This window comes from Megalobrama amblycephala, linkage group LG7 (assembly GCF_018812025.1).
Source record: "Megalobrama amblycephala isolate DHTTF-2021 linkage group LG7, ASM1881202v1, whole genome shotgun sequence".
In the NCBI taxonomy this organism is placed as follows: domain Eukaryota; kingdom Metazoa; phylum Chordata; class Actinopteri; order Cypriniformes; family Xenocyprididae; genus Megalobrama; species Megalobrama amblycephala.
In genome coordinates this window covers 46,477,430-46,499,051 of record NC_063050.1, presented here as the reverse complement: position 1 = coordinate 46,499,051, position 21,622 = coordinate 46,477,430, and the positions used below count along the sequence as shown (strand labels likewise).

General features: G+C 35.3%; 1 protein-coding gene across 2 annotated transcripts in view; it reads right to left on the bottom strand.

Annotated features, from left to right (window-relative positions):
• Nucleotides 1-244: 244 nt before the first annotated feature.
• Nucleotides 245-21,622, bottom strand: part of prkcba (protein kinase C, beta a) — a 39,726-nt gene continuing 18,348 nt past the window's right edge. Inside the window, exons 6-17 of one of the 2 annotated variants that reach the window (XM_048197783.1) lie at nucleotides 15,940-16,096; nucleotides 15,701-15,835; nucleotides 15,516-15,612; nucleotides 15,276-15,422; nucleotides 12,170-12,343; nucleotides 11,982-12,073; nucleotides 11,651-11,713; nucleotides 11,140-11,278; nucleotides 10,976-11,056; nucleotides 10,749-10,856; nucleotides 9,451-9,591; nucleotides 245-2,210 (exon numbers count right to left, since the gene is read on the bottom strand). In XM_048197783.1, coding sequence (XP_048053740.1) covers nucleotides 2,058-2,210; nucleotides 9,451-9,591; nucleotides 10,749-10,856; nucleotides 10,976-11,056; nucleotides 11,140-11,278; nucleotides 11,651-11,713; nucleotides 11,982-12,073; nucleotides 12,170-12,343; nucleotides 15,276-15,422; nucleotides 15,516-15,612; nucleotides 15,701-15,835; nucleotides 15,940-16,096 — 1,487 coding nt within the window. In that variant the 3' untranslated portion in view covers nucleotides 245-2,057. Of the gene's footprint in view, nucleotides 2,211-4,435; nucleotides 6,602-9,450; nucleotides 9,592-10,748; nucleotides 10,857-10,975; nucleotides 11,057-11,139; nucleotides 11,279-11,650; nucleotides 11,714-11,981; nucleotides 12,074-12,169; nucleotides 12,344-15,275; nucleotides 15,423-15,515; nucleotides 15,613-15,700; nucleotides 15,836-15,939; nucleotides 16,097-21,622 lie in introns of those variants that run through there. The other variant, XM_048197782.1, reaches the window with a different exon arrangement.

Sequence of the window (21,622 nt, the reverse complement as noted above, 5' to 3'; positions counted from 1 at the left end):
TCTCGAAATTTAACGACATTTTTCTCATAATTTAACGAATTTGTTCTGGTAATTTAACGACTTTTTTCTCGTAATTTAATGACATTATTCTCAACATTTTATCTCGACTTTTTTCTCGAAATTTAATGAGTTTATTCTCAACATTTTATCTCGACTTTTTTCTCGAAATTTAACGAGTTTTTTCTCGAAATTTAACAACTTTAATCTCAAGATGGTTTTATTTTTTATTATTGCTTGGCCCTAATCCTCTTCCGTAAATATGACACAAAAACAGTATATATTTGGAAAATAGGAGATTAAAATGTAAAAATCACATACATAAACAAATTTGGCTTTTTATGTCATAAATTCGACTTTTTTATTGTGACTTAGTATGCCATAACTGTTTTTCACATTGGCCCATTAATTGATTTAAAGGTGCAGTAAGCAGTTTCTGAGAAACACTGTTGAAAGTGGATCAGTCTGAGTGCCACAACACCCTTGTAGCCAATCAGCAGTAGGGGGCGTGTCCACTCATGATGATGGAGAGGAGAGAGAGTGAGCAAGAGGGAGATTTGAAGAAAGACTGTAGAAAGAGAGATGGCTGAGAGACATTACAAAAGAGAAAAGGTCAGAGGAATATCACTGGAAAAAGAAGGGATATGATCAGGCAAGAACTTTAGGACCCGCGTTACTGTAATTCTGTCATGACAACTCTCTGGAGATTGGTATGGTAATAGAGATTGGCATGCATATGGCAATGCTAATGTATTTGGTCTTGGTGGAATAAATCTGCTACGCTGCTGATGCTGCAGAGCAAGTACAGAGGCTTGCTACGGCCAATACATTTACAGGCATTCCTGTGAGCTTGTAAGACATGCTGCTGCTGCTGCTGCTGCACATGTAACATACATGAATTAACCCCATAGCAGATCTATACAGGTGGAGCTGGGGAAGGTAGAGGGTTTCTGAAAGCATGCTGCATACTGCGAACAGCAAACACTGCTGGTATTTGTTTGAATGTTGAGCCGAAACTCATTGGCTGCTGATGCAACAACAACCAATCGGCTGTGCTATATGGATAATGACGTGATCGCTACCAAATGAGTTAGACCTATCAGCTTGTGCCATCTAGAGTTTCATGCCAGAACTACATAAGAAAAGCGGTTTGATTTCAAATTCTCAGAAATTGCTTACTGCACCTTTCAGACTGTTTTAATATCAGATTTTTTACTTATTTAAAATATTCTTAATACCAAATGATATGTAAAACAAGGTAAACAATCAACATATTTTTGCCACTAAACTAAAGTGATCTATTTTAATATAAAAATGTTGATTTTCAAAGCTTTATGTGCTTTTGAGTTGCATGTAAATTATAAATTAAGCCTGACGGCCTATGTTATTCCCTCCAGCTATCATGACATAAATAATGAACAGAAGCCATTATGCCAGTAGCAAACTAAAGGCCATATGGATATCATTATTTGACTGTTTGCTTCTGATGATATGCAAGCTAATGCTCAGAATTTCACAACAAGCTGAAAGATATCATCCATTTAAACCAACATCTAGCAATAAGGATATGTGCTTATCTATCATTTACTGATGCACTGGAACTTTGCTTCGAATTGATACCGAAATGTTTTACTAATTCAAACCAGATTTGAACTTAAAAGGCTCAAGGTTGTGCAAGGCTTAATTAGCTCTGGGGAAAAAAGCCATTAGTGCTGCATGTTGTCAGGTTAATTCATTTGGAAACGAGGGGCTGCAGTAAAACGCTGACTGAATAAATGGAGAGAATGTATAAAAGAAAGAGGTAGGATAATTCTCTTGGAGATGAAAAGACAAGACATTCTCATGGAGACTATGAATACACTCTTTTATAACCGTTCTCTCTCCTCTGGCGAATTCAATTTCAAGAGTTTCTGAGGCCTTGGTTGAAAAACTGAGTATAATCCTGATTTGGTTCTGCTTGATCCTGCTGGGTTTGTGCCTTTTTAAGTGAAGAGAGAGGACAATCAAGATGCACAGGGACAAAATAATGCTTTCTGGGTAATAAGACCGTCTGTTTGGTGTTAAACCTGAATAACAAACTCAGGGTTGGTGTAGGAGAAGCCTTGGAATTCATTTTGGTCCAGATTCATGATGAAGAGTTTATCGGTTGGTGTCAGCTCAACTGCCATCTTGGTGAACTCCTTGTCGAAATTCCCAGTGTCACGTCGATTTTTCTGAAAGAAAAAGTGAGAAAGAGAGTTATGAATGTGATACTTTTTTTTTTTTTCAGGTTTATTTGATGAATAGAAAGTTCAAAAGAACAGCACTTTCAAATAAATTTATTTCAAAATTATTTGAAATAAATTTGTTTTGTAACATTATAAATGTTTTACTGTCACTTTTGATCAATTTAATGTATCCTTGCAGAATAAAATTAATTTCTTTTTTAAAAAATCGTATCGACCCCAAACTTTTGAAGTTGTATAAATTAACATTAATCACTGTATTGTGAAAGAAACATTTTTGTTTTAAAAAGATTTTTTTTTTTCTTTTACCATTTTTTTTTTTTTTTTTTAACGGAAATGACTTTGATTTTTCCATCTCTATAAAATGGGATAGATTTTTTTGAAAAGCATAAACCACATTTTACAACTTTTACTTAAAGCATCAATTCAATAAGAGAGTTATTCTAGCAAAAATGCAATTAAAATTTGGTTTTAAAGTCAATACAAAATTGCATTTACTTCCAAAATGTGGTGCATTTCTGACTGAAACAGGATATTCAACAAGAAAAAATTTATCCATTGGAAACTGCTAATTGGTTAACATTATCCAATAGCCCACAAGGTCTTGGTGACATCAAAAACTAAAATAATTTCAGAAGTGGAGCAAGTTGATGAAAAAATGCCAAAACATCAAGAACATGCAATTAGGGACAGTTTAGATTTTATGTTGACTTTAAAGCAAACGTCTATCATTATAAATGCATAAGATAACACACAACAACAACAACAACAAAAAAAAAACATCACAGAGGATAATCAGATAGAAGTAATAAACGGCAAAAAGGACCAAGAGGAAACTGATGAAGAGGAACCCACAGCTTAATACATCAGAATCAAAAACTCAAGACAAACAAAACTTTGAGAGTCAATCTGGATTAGGCAGAATAAACCACAAAAAACATAGAGGGACAGTACAGAGGAGAGCAGACTGGACCATTAACATCTGAAAAACACCCATGAGAATGAGATGAATGTTTGGACATCAAGTCCAGCCACCAACTGGAGACAAACAGCTCAAGAAATTTCTGCTAAACACATAAACCAGGAACAGAGACACCAAATGCCCTTTCATTCAAGACAGGACAATCAACAAGGTCCTACCTTCTGACAGAGGCCCAAAACCAGCTCAAGAAAAAGGGCCCTTGGAGAGAAGTGCTTCTTGAGAGTCTGGTCCCTGTATCTACTCAATAACTACGCCATCATGTTCTCATGAGACCCAGAAGTCCAAATGCACAATTTATACAAAACACTCCTTTTGTTCTCGTATGGATCTGCTGTTCGCGGATGGTTATTTTGCAGGTAGTATTGGTACGCTATGATAATAAATAAGCATGCATGCGAGTTCAGAAGAGTTGATAGCATATTTTTAAGACTGGTCAAAGTGTACTTGCATTGTGGAGATTTATTAACCATTCGCATTATGAACATTTATCGCTATTTATCACATTTTATGTTTCAAAATCTATAATCATTATTTCCCTGCTGGAAAATCCAGCTCAAGCTGGTATTTGGTATCATTGTAGCTGATGTTATTATGCTCAATATGGATAATAAACTATAAATCAAAAGTTTTTGTTTTTTGAAAGAAATGAACACTTTTACTCATCAAGGATGCATTAAACTGATCAAAAGTGCTGAAAAATAATTTGTTACAAAAGATTTATTTTTTCAAATATATACTGTTCTTTTAAACTTCATTCATCAAAGAATCCTAAAAAAAATGTATCAGGTTTCCATAAGACAATTAGAAATGTTTCTTGAGCACCAAATCAGCATATTAAAATGATTTTCACATGAATAAATGGCACATTCTAAAATATATTAAAATAGAAAACAGTGTTTTAAATCATAATATTTCACAATAGTTACTGTATTTTTGATAAAAAAAAATGCAGCCTTGGTGAGAACAAGTGACTTCTTTCAAAAACAAAAACATGTTACAAAAAATCTCTTTAAATTGCAGACATAATATATTCACCAGCTGTATAAATGCAACTATGAAAATGCGATGTCATCTAAAAATGATGGTTCATTTTATGGACCATATTTTAACTTTAATATATTTTAATATTCTAAAATATCAGTATCCATACACTTCGTTTCGGCACTGTTTGTGTGTGTGCGCAAGAATAAACACAGAGGAGGAAAATATACAGACACACAGAGATCATTAATATATTCCAAATACATATTCATATATTTTCCTCTATAGAAACAGTCTGTCCACAGTTTCACAGTAATTTGATCCAAACACTGCCAGGCACAGGTAACAAGTCAAAAAATGTCATACATCACAGATTTGGCAGAATAAAGACATAAAAGATATGTTCTCGTTAGTAGTTACATCATCATCATGTCTGGAATTAAGTTGTTGTAGTTACATCACTATCATTTCCAGTTGGTTTAAGGATGTGGTTATGAGTATCCAAGCAGCACTGGTTGGAAAACTACACGTTGCATGACCAGTTCCTAAACTTGAATCTCTGACTTGGCACAGTTTCACACAAACACACGTACGACACCCAACCGAAAAAAGCACTAAAATGGGGTGACCCAGTAAACATCCTGATCAATAAGTGGTAAATGGTTCATCTGAGGCGTATGGTTTGTGTAAGTGTGTGTGTATGTTATGGGGAGACAGAGAGATTTGGCAGCTATATTTGAAATTCTAAAGATATGTTACATCAGAAGCAATAAATGAATCTTATAAAACCTATCATGGTTACATTGACATGTCCAGGTTACATTTCACCCCAAACTGAAAAAAAAAAGAAGAAACATTTAGAATATACGAAGCCCCCGGACATGACATATGGACAAAAGTATATATGTCATGGCCACGAATTAAGAATTCGTCCCCTTGTTTCAGTAAATCGTGGCTGCGTTGATCTTGTTAGTTTAACAAAATTTGTTGTTTTGATTTAAATAAAACAAGGAAATGAATTAGTACAACGTGGCCACGATTTAGAAAATCAAGGGACAAATTGTGTGTATTATTCACTTAAAACGAGGGAACAAATTAGTAAATGTATTTATGTATTATATCGTTGTCAAAAGTACCGTCTTCGGTACTGAAATCTAAAAAATGTGACGATACCTGCATTTCCCCCTAGAATTTTGAAGGGATTCTTAAACACCTCTGATTGGCCATTGTGTTCACAAGCTCAACAGATATGTCTGTGATTGGCTCTAATGATCAGCGCTTCAAAAACATGTTGTAAATAGACATATTTACACATACAGATACACACGGGAGTTTTTGAAAGCAGGCGTCCATCAGCGGATCCGTCTATGAGCGGATATATTAAGGATCCGCTGATAGACGCCTACTTTCAAACGCTCCTGTGTGTATCTGAGTGTAAGCTCTTGGTGAAGAGCGTCAAAGATGTCTATTTATAACATTTTTTTGAAGTGTTGGTCATTGTAGCCAATCACAGACATATCTGTTGAGCACGTGAACACAATGACCAATCAGAGGTGTTTAAGAATCCGCTCAAAATGCTAGGGGGAAATGCTGGTATCATCACATTTTTAAAATTTCAGTATCGATTGACAACACTAATGTATAAGGCGTGGGATCGAATTTTTAGTTTGTGACCGCAATGTACATATTTTTTCTCCCAGCATTTCATGTGCAGGGCTCTGTAAGAATACATAATTAAGCCTACTTTTAAAACGATAAAACATTTTTTGCACATTTTCATCACAATTAAGCATGTTATTTGTTTGATTCTCATGAAATTGTCATGACAATAATGTCACAATGCAAAAAAAAAAAAAAAAAAAAAAAAAAAGTTATGCTCGCAAAACAGCTTCATGCCTTTATGCAAAATAAATTGATTTTGGGGTGAAATGGGACTGGGACACTGGATTCACCCAGATATTTTTTTAGTTTTCTGAGACCCGTAACACCACAGTCCATGATATACAAGCATCAAATAGTCAAAATCTCGCAAAGCCGCCACACACTCGCTCACTCTTTAGAAGTTCATTTACAAAGTTAGTCGATCTCTTCCCTTGATCCTTTAAATCAAACAAGAAATAAACAGGAAGGAACAAAATAGATTGAAATAACCCCCATTCCTCCATCAATCTGGTTGAACTCTCTCATTGGTTCATTCAAACTATGTAATTTCAAGATCTGTAATCTCATTGGTCCCTGTATCGTGCTTGGCTAAAACTGGCTACTTGGATTTCACAGATGCAAAATTTGGGTTAATGTACGAGAAGCCCTGAAATTCTTCTTGGTCCAGGTTTTGAATCACTTCTTGGTCAGGAGGGGTCAGGACGGGAGGATGGCGGGTGAAAAAACGATCAAAGTTCTCTGCGTCTCGACCGCACTGTGGAGAAGACGAGAGAAGAGAGATATGGGATGGGAAAATGATAAAACGGCATGAGCAACCAAATGAAGAATTAATGACAAATGGAAGCCTCAAATGTGAAAAAAATGGGAAAAGATTCATCCAAAAGTGTGATAATAATAACAGTACTTTTGTACATTCCCTTAATCGAGGGAATGCGTAATGACAGAAAATGATGAGCACATATCTGTATTGCATAACTACAATATATGAATGAACATATTGTATTACGATCACCTTCCTGCAAACATTTCATGCACATCATTTTCTGTGTTGGAAACATATTTCTGATGCTGCCAATTATTTTGCTATTACAGAATGTAAGTCAGCACATGTTAAAGAAGCATTGTGTTTTCAGCCGATGAAGGTGCAGCATTCAGAAAAATGTGATCCGTGGAATTGGAAAATTCCAAGCATTACAAAAGTGAGAGAGTGAAGAGGGATAGTGAGAAAATAACAAGGGATCTGTATCCAAACCACTTACCTGTGAACGGATGAAATCATTTTAATTGAACATTAAAATGTTTATTCGTTGAACTCGTGTCACATAAAGTGGGGGCGTGGCTTACTAAACTGGCCAATCAGGCCACAGTCAAATGCATTATTAGACGTATACGCTTAGACTTTAAATAAAATTACAATCGAACATTAATCTGACTCCGGCAGCACTGTTATATGGTCATCTATACACAAAGACTCTTCACAAAGAAGTCAAAATTAATCAAATAATAAAATTAAAATACTCGTAATGCGATTTCTATCAAATGCAGTTTGTAACAAATAAGAGCAGGGGTTTAGGAATGATCTGAAAAGTGGGAGAGAGCATTAAAAATCTCATTAGCCTCATTAGATTTTTTTTTTAGTTGCCATGGATACATTCATATGAGAAGCTCTGGTGATTACTTGAGCATTTTTGTCACTTTAATTATTAGAACTAAACTTTGTTGCAACAGCTACGAATATAAATTTGCATAAATACATCGTTCAAACGTTTTGGGTCAGTAAGATTTTTTTTTAAGAAATTAATATTATACAATAAGGATGCATTATATTGATCAAAAGTGACAGTAAAGCCTTTTACATTGTTACAAAAGATTTCTATTTTATTTTTCTATTCTATCACGGTTTCCACAAAAAAAAATATTAAGCAACACAACTGTTGCTCAACAGAAATACTTGAGCAGCAAATCATTATATTAGAATGATTTCTGAAAATCATGTGACACTGAAGACTGGAGTAATGATGCTGAAAATATCAGCTTTGACATCACCAGAATAAATTACATTTTAAAATTAGTGCTATAAAATCGATTATCGCGCTGTCAAATAAATGAATCGCAATTTGTCACATCTAACATAAAAGTTTGTAAATAATATATATATATATATATATATATATATATATATATATATATATATATATATATATATAAACATAAAAACAGTCGTAGATCATCCAAGTAACCACACACAGTATAAATGGTTCACATACTTTTGAGCGGGTCGTTTTTATAAATTCAGCTATTTGTTTTGTCTTGTGGACCATATGTAAACATTTTTTATGTAAAATATCTTACTCAGGACAGTACTAAATGAAAAATATCATGCATATTGTATGATCCCTCTTATTTTGTTCAAATTATTCACATTTTCACAGATTCTGCAAGGGGTTCACAAACTTTCAAGCAGCACTGTGTATATATTATATTATATTATATTATATTATATTATATATAGTATTATACATTATTTACAAATGTTAGATGTGATTAATTTATTTGACAGCACTATTTAAAATATTTTAAAATAGAAAATAGTTATTTTAAATTGTAATAATTCACACCATTACTGTTTTTTGATCAAATAAATGCTGCCTTGTTGAGCATTAGACATTTCTTTTAAATGCATTAAAAAAATCTTACCAAACATACAATCATATATACATGTATAAAGCCAAAGCAGCTGGTTGGCTTTGAAACAGAATATGTATTGTTTTATCATTATTAACTTCTTTTATTGTGAAATGTGTGTAAAGTGTGCTATACTTCTTTAAAATCAACGCTTTTCACACATTTTGGTGGTTGGGGTCACTGTATATCCACATCCTAAATCAGACTCGGACCCACACCAAACAACACTGAAAACCCGCAAAATCTGCACAATCAAAATTCTAAAATTTTTTAAATGCTCCATTATTGTTTTCTACAGGATTCGTGAGTCTGAATCTGAATGCAAACCTTTCACATCTTTCGTGTTCACAAAATCTTTGTGGTTTAACAGTGGAACATGAACTGTGACGCTTTACTTCCTGCACTGAGCAGGTTGGAACCACAGCATCTTGTCCACATGCACCAAATCTTCTCTGAAAATTAGGCACTTAAATAACTGAGATATGCTGCAGCTAAAATACAGTGTACTATGAGAAAGAAGTGTAAAAAGGTTGCCATTGTACTTTTATTGCCACTTGTGCTGTAATGCACCCTCCTGATAAAAACACAGTTACGCTTTATTTCAGTGGTTCACTTTAGACATTCTACTAACTGTAAGTAAATTTGCAACTACATGTCATCTAACTCTCATTAGATTATTAGTAGACTATTAGGGTTCAGGTTAGTATAATAAGTTGACATGGATCTAAAAAGTTACTTATAGTCAGTAGAATGTCTGTTGGGGAACATCAAAATACGGTGTTAGGAGATATTAAGCAGACAGTCTACTAATACTCTAATGACTGCTAGTTGACTGTAGTTGCAAAGCTACTTATAGATAGAAGAATGTCTGAAGTGGACTATAGAAATAAAAACATACACAGCTGCATTATTACTTACTGCTTTGGGTTTGAAGGGGGGTTGAACTTCTTTATCTTGCAGCTTATCCCAGTCCATGTAGCGGAAGAAAGCGTGTTCCTTAATATCTCGTTCTCCCTCTGGTCCACAACCCAGACGCTTCGCTGGGTGCTTGGTCATCAGCTACAAACACGCAAGATTGTCTGTTAGTGTATGCAAGCATACGGGCAGTTGCGGCCTAATGGCTAGAGAGTCAGACTGGTAACCCAAAAGTTGCTGATTCGATTCTCAATACTAGCAGGAAATGACTGAGGTGGCCTTGAGCAAGGCACCAAACCCCCAATCACTCCCTGGGCGCCACAGCAAAATGGCTGCCCACTGCTCTGGGTGTGTGTCCACGGTTTGCAGTGTGTATGTGTTCACTACTCACTACTCCTAATGTGTGTGCACTAACTTGGATGGGTTAAAGGGTTAGTTCACCCAAAAATGAAAATTCTGTCATTTATTACTCACCCTCATGTCGTTCCACATCCGTAAGGCCTTCGTTCATCTTCAGAACACAAATTAAGATATTTTTGATAAAATCCGATGGTGAGGTCTGCATTGCCAGCAAGATCATTTCCTTTTTCAGTGCCCAGAAAGCTACTAAAGACGTATTTAAAACAGTTCATGCGAGTACAGTGGTTCAACCTTAATGTTATGAAGCGACGAGAATACTTTTTGTGTGCCAAAAAAAACAACAACAAAATAACGACTTTATTTAACAATATCAAAACACTGCTTCATGAAGCTTTACGAATCTTTTGTTCCTAATAAGTGGTTCGAAGCACGTATCAAACTGCCAAATTCACATGAAGTATTGAAATTTCGAAACACTTATGATGTAACAAAGCCTCGTTTACTGCAATCACGCGATCTTGGCACTCTGAACCACTGATTCGAAAAAAAAGATTCATAAAGCTTCGAAGCTTGGAGTATTCTTGTTGCTTTATAATATTAAGGTTGAACCACTGTACTCATATGAACTGTTTTAGATATGTTTTTAGTACCTTTCTGGACATTGAAAAAGGAAATGATATTGCTGGCAATAGAGGCCTCACTGAGCCATCGGATTTTATCAAAAATATCTTAATTTGTGTTCCGAAGATGAACGAAGGTCTTACGGGTGTAGAATGAGATGAGGGTGAGTAATTAATGACAGAATTTTCATTTTTTGGTGAACTAAGTCTTTAAATGCAGAAGACAGTTTGGGTATGGGTTACAATACTTGGCCTTCACATGTCACTTTCACTTTTCATAGACAAGAATGTATAAAGTGTGTGCTTGTCTGTGTAGCCTACCCCCTTGCATATGGCCACTGCTTCTTTGGACATGGATTTCGGGTAAGATACATGATGCTCCATGATGGACTGGAATAGCTCATCTTCATCCTCACCATCAAAAGGAGGCTAAAGGGGTGGAAAAACATTGGCACCACTGTATCTATCACAAACAATTACGTAATTACTTATGAAAATGGCTCATCCAATCTGAATTTAAACCCAGAATGAATGTAATGTTGGTTTACCTGTCCAGCCAGCATTTCATACAGGAGAACTCCATAAGCCCACCAGTCAACAGACTTCCCATACGGTTGATATGCAATGATCTGTAACACAGGAGAGCGTTTATATGCCTCGTGTACACTAACATAGACTCGCTCTACTGCACATAATACGTTCACACACACACCTCTGGGGCAATGTAGTCTGGAGTGCCACAGAAGGTTTTGGTTGTGGCCCCATCAAACATGTTCTCTTTGCACATGCCAAAATCAGCGATCTTAATGTGACCTTCAGAGTCCAACATCACATTATCCAGCTTCAGATCTCTACACAAAGTTCAGACACACACACGAATACGTATATTAGTAAATATTTGCTCTCACAACAATTTGACTATGATTCTTTACTAACAATGCAATGCATCATGAAATATGAGAAATTTGATACCAAAAAAATTTATTCCATTACTTTGGTACTACAAATTTACTACATCATTTATTTTCAAAAATATAACACAAATTAACTAGAGGGACAATTTACATCACAGTGGTAAAAAAAAAAGCATAATACACTATGTGTTATTATAACAGACAATTAAATTATGCAATTGTTGCATTTAACTTTTATGCTTAGATTCCACCGTTCTAATTTTCTAATTTTCGCCATACACTCACAAACCAACAAAACAAACATGTCACCTGTAAATAATTCCCTTAGAATGAAGAAAGAACAGGCCGATGGCAATCTCTGCAGCATAGAACCTGATGGTAAACAAAAACTAGAATTAAAACAAGCTAAAGTACTGATCCGCTGTAGGAATAAATCACAATAACAGTAGTTTTTTATTATAATATATTTTAAAATATAATTTATTCCTGTGATATCAAAGCTGAATTTTCAGCAGATATTACTCCAGTCTTAAGATAAAAAATAAAATAGTACTTTGTTCAATAAATAATTAAATGAATATTTATCTATTTAATTTTGTCATTATTTAAGAGTTTTGTGTGCTTGGGAGTAAATACATACACAGCATGGGGTTCCTTAAATTTTCCCACTTGTTGTATCTGATACATCAAATCTCCACCATTGATAAACTCCATCACAAAGTAAAGGCGGTCCTACAAACAACAACAACAACAACAACACAATTGAGTATGAGATTATAAAGTGTTTGTCATGTGTATGTGAGTCTGTTTTGTGTGTGTGATGTGTACCATGGTCTGAAAGCACGAGTGGAGGTGGGTGAGGAAGGGCGGTTTGCCAGAGAGAGCGAGAACTCTCTTCTCCACCATAGTGCATTCCACATCATCATCCTGAATGACCACATCCTTCTTCAAGATCTTCACTGCATACAGCTCATCTGAGCCTTTACGCTCAGCCAGCATCACCTGGAGAAAGACAGAGCATGAATACTGTGATAGTGATTCAAATAATTGAAATATTAATTAATAGTTTATTTCAATTTAAAATAAACATGCTTTTTTGAGTAATTATGTATAATTGACTTGATGATAATTACATTACATCATTTGAAGCCTAGAAAGGACATTGTTTTTTTGTTAAACATCCCATGATGGTTTTCATTTATAAATAAATTTGCTGTTAAGAAGGTCTTTTTAAATTATTTACTGATAAGTATGGGATACAATGTTTTGTTTTCAATATTTTTTTCGTATACATTTTTTGACTATTCAATCAGACTTTAACAAGAAAATACTTTTATTAATACTAAATATACACTACCACTGAAAAGTTTGGAGTTTGTAAGATTTTTTTGTAACACTTTATTTTGCAGTGTCCTTGTTACATATATATATATATATATATATATATATATATATATATATATATATATATATATATATATATATATATATACACACACACACACACACACAGGTGCTGGTCATATAATATATCATCAAAAAGTTTATTTATTTCACTTATTTCATTCAAAAAGTGAAACTTGTATATTATATTCATTCATTACACACAGACTGATATATTTCAAATGTTTATTTCTTTTAATTTTGATGATTATAACTGACAACTAAGGAAAATCCCAAATTCAGTATCACAGAAAATTAGAATAGGTTCAGTATTGAAGACACCTGGTGCCACACTCTAATCAGCTAATTAACTCAAAACACCTGCAAAGGCCTTTAAATGGTCTCTCAGTCTAGTTCTGTAGGCTACACAATCATGGGGAAGACTGCTGACTTGACAGTTGTCCAAAAGACGACCATTGACACCTTGCACAAGGAGGGCAAGACACAAAAGGTCATTGCAAAAGAGGCTGGCTGTTCACACAGCTCTGTGTCCAAGCACATTAATAGAGAGGTGAAGGGAAGGAAAGGATGTGGTAGAAAAAAAGTGTACAAGCAATAGGGATAACCGCACCCTGGAGAGGATTGTGAAACAAAACCCATTCAAAAATGTGGGGGAGATTGCTGCTAAAACCTACTTTTATTCTATGATCATTTCTCATATGGACTACTGTTTAACTAGTTGGTCACTTGCTTGTCCCACAACACTAAAAACTATTGAAAATCCTTACAAAAAAAGTTTAAAAATACTTGAAAAAAAAACCATTTCTCACCATCACTGTAATATTTTAAAAAAGCATAGATTATTGGATCTTAATAATATGATTAATCTTAAAAGAGCTTGTCTGATTTACAAGGCCCTACACTCCCTCGCACCACCACCGTTGAATGATTTTATTAAATATAAAGATAGCGCAGAAAGGATCACGCGAGCTACTACCAGAGGTGACCTGGCAATACCCCACAGATGCACCACCTTTGGACAGACTGTGCTGTCTGTTCATGGTGGGAATCTGTGGAATAGTCTTCCATTAGCATTGAGAGAAATTTCTACATATGATATTTTTAAAATTCAGATGAAGAACTGGCTCTGGTTAAACCAAACCTGTAGTCATTCTTAGTAGCAATCTATATTTCTATTTAAAAAAATTTTTTTATTGGGAGATAACTGTATGTATGTGGTGATTGTGCGTATATGTGTAGAAACTTAGTGGAGTGTGTAATGAGTGGATTGTGTAATCATGTGAATCGTGTAAAGTGAGTAATGTGCAATGTGAAGTGTGTACAATAATTGTGGATCGTGCAACATGAGCTTGTGCAATAATGTGATTGTGTAATTTTTTTTTTTTTTTTTTTTTTTTTTTTTGTATATGAAACTTGGTTGTTTATGTATTGGCTCTTGTGATTACAGTCCTGGGGACAACGGATGGAAATTAGCCTTTGGCTACAATCCGGTGTGTTTACATCCATGTATTATCAATGTTTGTTCATTAACACACACTGTCCCTATTAAATAAAATAAATTAAATATTCACAAAGAGTGGACTGCAGCTGGTCAGTGCTTCAAGAACCACTACGCACAGACATATGCAATACATGGGTTTCAGCTGTCGCATTCCTTGTGTCAAGCCACTCTTGAACAACATACAGCGTCAGAAGCGTCTCGCCTGGGCTGAAGACAAAAAGGACTGGACTGCTGCTGAGTGGTCCAAAGTTACGCCGCATTGCTGCAGTAATTCAGGCAAAAGGAGCCCCAACTAAGTATTGAGTGCTGTACATGCTCATACTTTTCATGTTCATACTTTTCAGTTGGCCAAGATTTCTAAAAATCCTTTCTTTGTATTGGTCTTAAGTAATATTTTAATTTTCTGAGATACTGAATTTGGTATTTTCCTTAGTTGTCAGTTATAATCATCAAAATTAAAAGAAATAAAAATTTGAAATATATCAGTCTGTGTGTAATGAATGAATATAATATACAAGTTTCACTTTTTGAATGGAATTAATGAAATAAATCAACTTTTTGATGATATTCTAATTATATGACCTGTATATATATATATATATATATATATATATATATATATATATATATATATATATATGAATGAGGCATTTATATTTTTGAACATATATATATATAATGAATGAATGAATGAATGAGGCATTTATATTTTTTGAACATATGTGTATGTAACAAGGACACTGTAAAATAAAGTGTTACCAAAACATCTTACAATAAAATCTTTTTTTTTGAAAGAAATTATTTTATTCAGCAAGGACACATTAAATCGACAATATTAAACATTAAAAGTGACAATAAAGAAAAATCTATTTCAAATAAATGCTGTTTTTTTGTTCTCTTATTGACCCCAAGCTTTTTAAACAGTAGTGTATTTAATCTCTAAATGTAATGTTAGCTTCAACAGCCCTTATACTAACATGATGGCATGTGTGAATGAGCATGTGTACATGAATGAATAGTGTGTGCTACCTTGCCAAAGCTGCCTTTGCCCAGCACCATGATGAAGTTGAAGTCTGTGAGCTTCATGCGGTCTTTGTTGCCATTGGCATCATATTTGGAGATGTCGTTCTTTGAAGAGCCATCTATATTCTTAGTACCAGGGCCAATCTTGGCTCTCTGCAGTTAAGAAATCAGAATATTGTGAGTAAGGGAGAAAAGCTAGATGTAAAAAATAAAAATGTGTCTACAAAATGAGAAGGTGGACTCCACCTCAAATTTCTGCCTCAGTTCTTCATTGCCCTCCTCTCCATCTGGCGGAACTGGAACATTGAAATATTCCCCTTCCTCTTGACCCAGCAACTTAAACCTACAATCCACACAGATCAAGGTGATGGTCTCAAACCTCGAGCACTGAGGTCTGATGTGCAGGTGTATCTCATCATGTTAGTGCTTACCATCCATTAACAGCTTGTTTCTGCAGCTCAGAGATGCCAAAAGACATGGACCCCATGAAGTCATTTCTGCTGGTCAGATCCCAATCCCACACCTCCACTGACAAACGCCTGTCTTTATCTGTATCTTTGAGGTTACTATGATAACATGAAGATGCAAACAGACATTGCACACATGTAAAAAAATCCACATCCACATAAATGCATGCACTTGATTGCAGATTGGTTTATTTTTCACTCACAAGCTGAAGTGTTCTTCCCAGGTAGGATTGAGGGAGCACTTGATGGTTTTGGTCTTCTGCTTGCTCTCACTCTTTGGGTCTGGAATTAATTTAAGCTTCACGTATGGATCTGACAGTCCATTTGGATCCATTGGCACCAAGTTACGAGCCTCCTTGACTGTAAATTAAAATACACAATGTGAAAACCAATGAATGCAGGAATTAAAGCATTATTATATCTTCGCTGTGAGGCGGAAACCTCGTAACTCCATTTGAGTTTGATTTTGACAAAATGTTAATATAATGTCACATGCAAGTGTCTGACCACATACAGTATAAAGCCATATTATCAACTTTGACAACACTGTGTTTAATTACTTAACCCTTACACTGTGCTGAAAAACCTGTAACACATTATGGGCCAGATTTACTAGAGAAGGTAAATTAGCGCAATTCCAAAAAAGTGCCGATGGGAGTGGAAAGTTCTGCAAGTGATCTACTGAAGACGCACAATTAAAAAACACAGACGCAGCCGGATCTTTCCATAATGACCAAAGCAATCTAAGAGCAGCGCAAATTAGCATCTGGGTTAAGACACTTTTTTTGGGCAGTAAATAATGGCACAAATATCAGTAAATTGACTAGCGCAAACCTTATTAAATCACCTTGCATGATTCATTTAAATACTCTCCTCCTATAAATGTTTGCTTCTGAAAGGGAAACTCCTACAAATGCATGTGCAATAAGGTCAGCTGCAAAAATAAACTTGTCCACGCCTTTTCTGTTCTAATTTTTGACTGCGTGTCTTAAGTAAATCCTGACAGTCTTTTTTCACGCCAAAATAGGGTTTGCGCTGGCGTAAGCTTTTAGTAAATCGGGCCCTTGGTGTTCCCAGTCAAAAATAACAAGCCTTTTTGCCTTGTTATGCTATTTTATGATCTAAATATTGGATTACATTTTTTTGTACTTGTTTTCTTTCAATTAGGACAGGTTTTGTCTTCCTTTTTAGAACTGTTTGATTGTAGGTCGAAGAAAATCCTCTCCAGGTCAAAATGACCTGAACAAGACATAAGGGTTAAAAAAATTAGTTTTTTTCCATTTCCTGAAAAGTAGTGTTTTTAGATAGCCTGACTTCGTCATACTCATATTCTAGGCAGAATGTGAGTCTGATACTGCTCCATTGCACTTGAATTATGGGGCGTGTCTTAACCGAACCAGTAAAAAAAAAAACCTCTGCACTCAATTGGATAAACCTACAACCAATCTGAGCAACGCAGTAAGTGACGTATGTTGAACTTGTACTTAAACTTTTGCCGAATCCCGTTGGAAGGACGGCAAACACATCTTTCCCATCGACAAATGCCTTGATTGCGGTTCTTTGTTCGTCTTTTAAAATTAATGCGCTGACGATTTCTTTTATTACAGACGTGATAGTGGAATCTAAACATCTTACTTCTCCAGTTGCAGTCATCGTTGGTGAAAACCAATTCAACCCAAACGCTCTTTGATGACGTGGGTGGTTACGTAACCGCAGATAGCCTGTCCATCATCGATTAAAGCCCGCCCTGGCAATTTGATTGGCTCGGCCTTCTGGGAGCCGAGCATAATTACTCCACAATGGATCGAGTCCAGACCGAACTTCCCGTCCAAAAAATGTTGTGGGCGGGGTTCGGGCTGGCACCCAGGCTAGTTTTTAGAGATACAAGGTTCCCTTTCATGTGAACTGTCGACGCTACGTCATATGACGTTATGGGATGCTACGTCATATGTCGTAGCGTCTTGTTCCCTTATTCAGGGAACCAGGGTTACACAAGTACTATTTTAGTACTATATTATAGTATTTATTAATATTCTTAATTTATCTTTTATCTTTTATTTTTTCAGTTTTCATTTCCATTTTACTTTGAATTTTAATAATCATTATGTGCTTTTGTCAATGTTATTAGTATTTTTAATATTTCTATTTAGCTTTAATTTATTTTTACTTCAATCTTAGCAATGTTAGTAATTCAACTTATTTTATTTGTTAGCTACCATTTCTAATTTTCATTATTTTATAAGTTTTCATCTCATTTTATTACAGCTTCATCTCAACTAACGAAAATGATTTTTAGTAGTTTTAGTTAACAATAATACCACTGATCTAAACTAAATTTCTAAAGTAGAATTTTACTAGGCAGTTTATAGGGCGTTCTGGGTGATTGCTAGGGTGTTATGGGTGGTTGCTAGGTGGTTACTAGGCTGTTTTGGAGGTTGCTAGGGTGTTGTTAGGTGGCATCTAATGTGTTTTGTGTGGTTGCTAGTAGGGTTGTCGAAAGTACCAACTTCAGTACTGAAAGTCTTAAAAATTTTAAAAATGTGACGATACCAGCATTTCCCCCCAGCATGTTGAGCGGATTCTTAAACAGCTCTGATTGGCCATTGTGTTCAGGCACTCAACAGATATGTCTGTGATTGGCTACAATGATAATCGGTTCAAAAACATGTTGTAAACAGACATCTTTAGATACACACAGGAACGTTTGAAAGCAGACCTCTATCAGCGGATCCCTAATATATTCGGATTATCATTGTAGCCAATCACAGACATATCTATTGAGTGTTTGAACACAAGGGCCAATCAGAGCTGTTTAAGAATCCGCTCAACAGTGCTCAAAATGCTAGGCTAGGGGAAATGCTGGTATCGTCACATTTTTAAAATTTCAGTACCGACTTGGTACCGAAGTTGGTACTTTTGACAACCCTATTGCTAGAATATTGCTACCATGCTGCTGGGTGATTGTTGCTAGGATTATATTATAACAATTTCATATGCAGCTCACCTTTTGACACTAAAAAATCTGTAAGGTTGCTATAAATAATAGGCAAAGTGTATGAAACTTCAGCTATCTATATACACAGTCTTCTAAATGTAGCTGTAGAGAGCTGATGGATGGGTGAGCTGGTGTGTGGGTGTGTGTGAATGGGATGTGGGGCGATCGTTGGCGGATTGATCTCATGTTTCCAGAGGATGCTGTTTCTGCCCAAGGCAAAAAGAGCTGAGGAAAAACACAAACTCGTTTAGAACACTTTGTTGCTGAGCAGGGTTTTTTTTTGAGTAATAGAAATATTTCTCATGAAAACCATTTTCTCATTTTTTCTTTTGTAACAAGATCTAGAAATCCTCCATAGCTAAGCTAAAAAAATGCAAAATTTACTAATATTGCAACATTTCCTTTCAATTCTCTTCTCTTGTTCTACTGATTTGCATGCTTGGCTGAAGCTAGTAAAGCAGTTTGCTTTCTGCCCTGCTAATATATCACATAACCCACAACAGCACTGACCATTATTTGCTTATAACATCCCATATTCAAAACCAGCACAGCTGTGGCTATTCTAGTTTCTGAGCAAAGCCCTTCCTCAGCACCTCGAGTCCATAAAGATGAGTAAATTATTATCAGAGCATTTGTTTGGAAAAGCAACAGACCAATTTAAAAAAGCACAAATGACACATAAAAATCCAGTGCATTTTATCTGTGTATCTAACACTATACAATAAGGTTTCATTTGTTAACACTTGTTAATTACATTAGTTAATATAAACTAACAATGAAAAATATTTCAAAAGCATTTATTAATCTCATGTTCATTTTAACATTTACTAATACATTCAAATCAAAAGTTGTATATTATTTAATGGATCTGAGCTAACATGAACCAACAATGAACAGCTGTATTTTTATGAACTAATGTTAACAAAGATACTGAAACAAATGTATTGCTCATTGTTAATTGGTAATGTTAGTTAATGCATTAACTAATGGGACCTTATTGTAAAGGGTTAACTCTAAACCAATAAAATCTTTATCTATCTATGTCAGGACCAAATATCCGCACACCGATAGTGCAACCTAAAAAACTACATTGTAGTGTCTGGGGTCATAAAAGGTTTTGTCAGATAACCAAACTGGTCAAGGTGATTTAAACTGGTTTTAGTTGGTCCTCAGCTGAACAATTTTGAGTCCAGCTAGATTAGCCTGACCAGTTGAAAAGTGTCCAAAACTTTACTCCAGTCTTCAGTGTCACATGATCCCTCAGAAATCATTCTAATATGATGATTTGGTGATCAAGAAACATTGTTAAAAACAACTTGCGCTCCTTAATATTTTTGTGGAAACCTTTAAAGTTGCCATGAAATCAAAGTTTTTTGACATTTGGTATGAATATGTTAGCCTTACTCTTATCTTTAAGCTAGTGTGCTCCAAAACAATGGCAAAATTCGTATTTAGAAGATATAAGCATTCTAAACTTACAGTCTCTCACTTCCACCAATATGGATCAACGATTTCGATGACATCACCCTGCACTTCAGCTTCTCATCGGATTTTCTGTCCAATCAGATGCTCTCTAGAATCTAAAGCCTCCCGCCCCCTACATTATAAATAGATGCTGAAGCTGCAGCTGAAATTGGTCACTTGTTCACACATTTACTATTTTCTACATGGTGAATGGCGCATAGTGCATTATATAGGGCGTGCGGCTCTTTAGCGCTCCCCTAGTGGCTCCCTGGAGCTTTTTCAAAAATGTATGGTTTCTGTAGGAGGACAAACATGACACAAACATTCTTAACGTTTCCCAATTCTGTAAAAATGTGTATAATAAATATTAAATTTCAACATTTCTGTCAACGAAGATCTGCGTCATAGCCTGCGACACACGTTTCAGCGCGGCGCGAAGGTATGCATCGACGTCACTTTCCCGTCGAAAGCGCGCTGCCTCAGCTGGACTGAGTGGCAAAAGAACCTGATTCGTGACTGGATTTAATAGGGGAAACTGAGAAAACGCGGGTAAAACAAACGAATTACACTAAAGGTTGGACTCGAAAGTGTTTCTTACAACTTGTCAAATAAACCTAATCCATGGATATTGACATGCAGCCAGGAGTCGTGTTTCCTCACATTTATATGTGCCTGATTTTGACGCCGGGGAAATACATAAAGCAAATCTGCCTGTGAATATTTTATATAACTACAATATAGGTAGGTTTAAATCCGCGTAATCACTTATATCAATGTTATATATATATATATATATATATCGTCATATTGTCCAGCCCTAAAACATATCGTTTTACAGTATAGTTTTTGTCAGTGTTTATTTTAAAACACAATTATGCAGAATATAAGATGAAAAATATTTAATTGATGATTTGTCAACATAATATATAACAATGCAATATATATGGAATGATTTTACCTCAAAATCCAACAATTTGACATAAAATGATAACTGCAAATCCATGTTTCTCTGCCTGGAGTCCAGCTGTTTCTGTGAATTGCACCGATCCATTTGCTTCTTTTTTTTCTGTAGCTTTCAGCAGTTTTTAAACATATACCTCGGGAATACCTCATTATGTAGCCTACTTAGTCATTTTGATAGTAGGCTAATATAGCTAATATACACTTACAGCCTGTGTTGCCTTCATATAAGGCTTATATAAGGCTTTTAATTTTTTTGCGGCTCCAGACAGATTTGTTTTTTGTTTTTTTGGTCCAATATGGCTCTTTGAACATTTTGGGTTGCCGACCCCTGATATAGGGGATAGGGAACGATTCAGACAGTGTAAATATGCTTTCCATTGAGGCGAATTAAGTCTGCTTTGATGTTAGTGTCACGAGAACTGCCACAGCGCGCGCACACTCTGCTCCGGTCCAGAGACACGACA